This window comes from Coffea arabica, chromosome 5c (assembly GCF_036785885.1).
Source record: "Coffea arabica cultivar ET-39 chromosome 5c, Coffea Arabica ET-39 HiFi, whole genome shotgun sequence".
In the NCBI taxonomy this organism is placed as follows: domain Eukaryota; kingdom Viridiplantae; phylum Streptophyta; class Magnoliopsida; order Gentianales; family Rubiaceae; genus Coffea; species Coffea arabica.
Window position 1 is genome coordinate 14148184 of NC_092319.1, and position 5203 is coordinate 14153386.

Below are 5203 nucleotides of genomic sequence, written 5' to 3' on the forward strand. Positions count from 1 at the left end.
TGGAACGTCAGTAACTCACATTCTGGCAGCGGCATTAGCGGTTCCAGCAAGCGTCCCTGTTGGTGCTGGTGGAGATCATCCAACAGTTGAGGAGATGGCAGTGGGGTAGCGCATGGAGGTGGCGCTTGTGGAAGATGAGAAGCAACGTGAGCAGCCTTGCGCTAGGCCTGCTACGGACGAGAAAGGAATTGACATGCAGAAAGACATTGCGGTGTTCCCTGGAACTTTAGCAACTCATAATCCGGCAACGATATTTGCAGTCCCAACAAGTGTCCATGTTGGTGATAGTTGAGACCACCCTGCAGTTGTTGAGATGGCAGTTGGGCAGCGTATGGAGGCGGCGCAAGTGGAAAGCGGCCCGGGCATGGTTTTGTCAGAGATAGGGAGAGGGCATGCAGGGGTTCAACTATCGTGCCAAGTCTCTGGGAAGGGCAGACTGCCTGAACATGTGGGTGGAGGAGAGGATGGGGTGGAGGAGAAGAGTTGTGAGAGGGAGATAGCGAGGTCAGTGGAGACGGGTAATCTGTCTCCGCGACCGAGGAGTCATGGTGAACGGAATGCAGCCACATTGCTGCACCTTAACATTGATCAGTGTTTTTGGCCTTGGAGAAAGGCTTCAAGCAAGTGAAGGGCAAGAGTCCTCGGGCGGTTCTTTCTTCGGATAGGCAGTTACGGTCGGCATCAACATCATCCAAAAATTCTTTTCAGGTTCTTCCTCCTGATTAATGCACTCTTTTGGAATATTATAGGAGTTTCTAAGGCTCCTAATTTGAGAAGGCTTAAAAAATTAATTCGGTTGCATAGTGTTCAGTTGGTGGCTATTTGTAAACCAAAATTGGATGTTGTGAGCATTGAGTCCATCCGTTTTCGTTTATCTTTTGATGTTGTGGTGGTAAACTTGTCAGAAGACATTTGGGTGTTTTATAATTCACCGTTTGTTTGTTCGATTGCTGGAAATTCTTCCCAATACATTTAACTCTTGGTGCATCACCCGTGGTTGCCCCAAGCCTTGCGCTTTTCGTTTGTGCATGCCAAATGCACAGTGGAGGAGCGACAAGGGCTGTGGCAAGCCTTATTGCTTGAGAAACCTGCGTCTCAACCATGGTGTATCTGCGGGGACTTCAATGTGGCCATCTCTCCCCATGAAAAGAAGGGGGGCCGTCCTTTTGGCATCTCGGAGGGATTGGAACTCATGTCATTTATGAAGACTGCTGAGGTGTTTGATGTGGGCTTCTCTGGCTCTAGTTTCACTTGGTGTAACAATCGCCACAGAAGAGCTAGAATCTGGAAGAGGTTGGATAGACTTCTAGTCAATGCGGAGTGCTCGGATTTACCAACGAGCATTTCCGTATCTCACTTAGCACGGCATCCCTCCGATCATGCACCGCTAAAAATCTCCTTTGCCTCACGTACAGATAACAAGCTTCGTGCTTTCCGCTTTCTTAATGTTTGGACATCCAAGGCCTCTCTTCTGGATGTCATTCGCACAGCTTGGCAGAGGGAGCAACAGGGCTCCCCCATGAGGGTTCTGTGCTCCAAACTGATACATGCTAGGCGTTCCATCCAAGAGTGGAATAAGCACATGTTTGGGAACATATTTGATGCTTCACGTGAGGCGGAGGCGGCAGTGTGTAGGGCAGAGGCAAGGTTGGAGACTGAAGGATCAGATGTGGCTCAGGTAGAGCTTAATTTGGCACAGGCGTAGCTAAATCATGCTTTGTCGGTCGAAAAGCAGTTTTGGAGGCAGAAGGCAAGGGTGAAATGGTTACGTCATGGGGATGGCAACTCCAAATTCTTCCATGCTGTCTTGAGGCAGAGGCGGGTGCAAGGGAGGAATGCGCATGGTGCCTGGGTCGAAACGGACGAAGATATATCCAATGAAGCTGTACATTATTTTTCAGAGCTATTTTCTGAGCCGGCTGGCAATGCAATAGACCTGTTGCATGTGATCCCATCCATTGTCACGACTGAGGAGAATACTCATTTGGAGGCTGATCCTTCTATCGAGGAGGTGCGGAGGATCATTTTCGACATGGACGGTGAGAGTGCCGCTGGCCCGGACGGATTCACCGAGAGGTTTTTCACTTTTGCTTAGGAGGTGATTGGGCAGGATGTTTATAACTCAGTGTTGAGTTTCTTCTGTGGGGCTGAGCTACCTCGCTTTGTAACATCTACTTCCATTATCTTGCTCCCGAAAGGCCCGAACCCTCAGGATTTCTCGCAGTTCAGACCGATTAGTCTGTGCAATTTCTTCAATAAAGTGTTGTCCAAGTTACTGGCGGATAGATTGGCCCCTCTCTTGCCGAGATTGGTTTCACCTCAGCAGACTGGTTTTGTGAAGGGCAGAAACATCTCGGAGAACTACCTCCTCGCTCAAGAGTTATTTTCAGGGATACGCAGGTCTTTAAGGGGTGGGAATGTCGCATTGAAGTTGGATATGGCCAAGGCATATGACAGGGTGTCGTGGTTATTCCTGTGAAGGTTCTGCGGTGTTTTGGGTTTGGAGGAAGAGTTATTGACATGGTTTGACGACTGATTTCCAATGTATGGTTTTCGGTTATCATCAATGGAGCTCCCTATGGGTATTTCAGGTCAAATAGGGGGCTGCGTCGGGTGGACCCGTTGTCACCTACTCTATTTGTTGTTGGAGCAGAGGTGCTTTCCAGGGCCTTAAACGACCTTGTGCTTCAGGCAGGCTTTTAGGGATTCACGGTTCCAGGGGGTGCCCTGCCGCCACGCATCTGGCCTTTGTGGATGACGTGCTGATTTTTACTAATGGTTTGGCTCGAGCCTTACAGAAGATCGTTCGGGTGCTGGACTTGTATCAACAATCATCGGGCCAGCTGATAAATAGGCGCAAAAGTGGCTATGTGGTCCATCCTTCTGTCTCGGGTGCCCGTAGAGGGGTAATTGAGAGTATCACTGGCTTCCCAAGACAGCACACGCCAATCCGTTACCTAGGGTTCCCATTGTTTTTTGGAAAGAGTAAGGCCGCTCATTATGGGGAAGTGAGCCAGACGGTCCTTGGACGAATTCTTTCATGGAAGACCAAGTTTTTATCTCAGGGAGGCAAGATCGTGCTCATAAAACATGTGCTATCATCTATTCCTTTGCATTCACTTTCGGCTTTGGTGATCCCGGCCTCAGTGTTCAACGTCATCGAAAGGGTTTGCTCAAATTTCTTGTAAGGTTCGACAGATAGGGGAAACTGGTATCATTGGATCCGATGGGATCAGTTATGCTTTCCGAAGGAGGAGGGAGGCGTGGGGTTCAGATTGCTCAGGGACGTGTATACTGCCTTCTCTCATAAACTATGGTGGAAGTTTTGCACAGGATCTTCTCTCTGGGCCGCATTTTTACAAGCCAAATACTGTTGACATTGCCATCCCTGTCAAGTGGAGCATAGGGCAGGGTCATCGTCTACCTGGAAACGAATGGTCAATACGAGCCGACAAGCGGAGTTAGCCATGCGGTGGTTGGTTAATGTGGGAACCTGTGACTTCTGGCACGACAACTGGTTGGGTTTTGGAGCTCTATTTCTTAGAACTCCGGTCAACGGGGCATTGACATTCAAGGACTTTATCAGAGACGGGAGGTGGGATTCACTGGTACTGTGACGGCCCCACCTCCCCTTAGGGCGTACCCCAGGGTTTAGCGGACCGTCTGCCCAACTCTAGCCAGGACTCACTCACTCATAGCTCAAGAAAAATAATGTATGTCCATAAAAAAATGCATAACACATCCACTTCAACTTCATATATACATTGCTACTCAAATCCAGATACAAACCTTCTACACACCAAAACACTTCAAAATGTTTACAATTCGAGTACAATCAACCCTAGTCGAGTGCTAGCGCGAGTACCATTTCAAAATTCAAAATAACTAGACTACGCTAGCCTGTACACGTCTCACGCCTCGCTTGTACAAACAAATGGCGTGGAATGAGCTAAAAGCCCAGTGAGGTTCCAAATAACAAATTGACCAATTTTTTAAAAGTACGAATATCAACGTAGCAAATTAATGAGCATCAAAAGTTCAGAAAAGTGAACAATAATACTTCAGGTAGCAAATCTCAAAGTGAGCGAGTATAAAAATATTCAGAAGAAACAATAATCCAATAAACAATAATCATTCCAAAGTATAAGGATACGGATGGCTCTCAGGAGCCAAATTCCCATTGCATCACCAGAGCTTAATCAAGGAATAGTTGACACTCCGTCAACTTTCAAATAAGTAACCAATCCAGTAGAGCACTACTTACACTACTCTCCGTCCACCATTCACACCCCCTACTGGGCCCAAAATCCTCAATAAACATGAGTGGTAATACTCGAGTATACCAATTAGTCGAGAAGATAACACTCCACTCGATATCACTAACTACCCATGGTTCATTATCTAATCGACCAAGCCCTTGTCGGTTCGACTCGATTAACTAGATAGTGGGGTTTGGGATCCCCAAAAGTCGATGAGGTAACACTCCAATCAACTGAATTAAAATAAAAGTAAGGAGACGGGAATGAGAGGCACCTCCCACTCGGATTGAGTGTGGTACATACTGCCGCTCCGCACTTACAACTCAAGTACAAGTATATCAAATCAATTGCAACAATAAACAAGTATATAGCATATTAGGGCAAGTGCGATAAAGTACACTCTTGCCCGATCAACAAATTACATATCATTAAATCATATTGGTCAAGTATTGAAAATAGTGTCCAGTTCAATCAGGTATTTGAAAGCACTCACCAAAAGCAAGTGGAATCTAACTCTTGAGAGTTCCTGTATCCTTAATGAGTGTGATTTATTTTAAATTGTGAATTACTTGAATGTTATAGCTTTATTTCTCGTATAAGTGCTATTGCTACTTGAACTATGTGTTTGCATGCTTTTCTTGGCCTTACTAAGTATTAGCTCATCCCATTCCATTTGTTATTCCTTAACAGAAGAGTGACATGAAAGAAATGATTGGAAGATACTAGTGAAGAGTGAAGGCCAGTTTTTTGTATAATTTGGTATTTTGTAACTGACCTTTGGGGAACTGTAAGATTTGGAACTTGATGTAGTTGACTTGAGATTTGTATCTGTAGATGTACTTGTACAAATGAAATATTATACTCGTGTTATTCTTTTAGCCTATTTAGATGTAATCATTGGAAATTGGTCTATTTTTCATTTAAGGATTGTAGTGAGACCCGAT

The 5203-nt window shown here is 45.8% G+C and overlaps 1 protein-coding gene across 1 annotated transcript; it reads left to right on the plus strand.

Moving 5' to 3' along the window:
- The first annotated feature begins 313 nt into the window (after positions 1 to 313).
- Positions 314 to 3465, plus strand: LOC140007210 (uncharacterized). Its single transcript, XM_072049906.1, has 6 exons — positions 314 to 518; positions 1044 to 1678; positions 1736 to 2039; positions 2262 to 2475; positions 2654 to 3008; positions 3148 to 3465. Exons 1-6 carry the CDS (start codon positions 314 to 316, stop codon positions 3463 to 3465), a joined length of 2031 nt encoding a protein of 676 aa, XP_071906007.1.
- Positions 3466 to 5203: the final 1738 nt, after the last annotated feature.

Coding starts and splice junctions, on each gene's coding strand:
- LOC140007210 (XM_072049906.1), top strand. CDS start 314: ATGGCAGTTGGGCAGCGTATGGAGGCGGCGCAAGTGGAAAGCGGCCCG. Junction 519..1,043: donor AGCGAGGTCAGTGGAGACGG/GTAATCTGTCTC, acceptor CCAAATGCACAG/TGGAGGAGCGACAAGGGCTG. Junction 2,476..2,653: donor AGGGTGTCGTGGTTATTCCT/GTGAAGGTTCTG, acceptor TTGTTGGAGCAG/AGGTGCTTTCCAGGGCCTTA.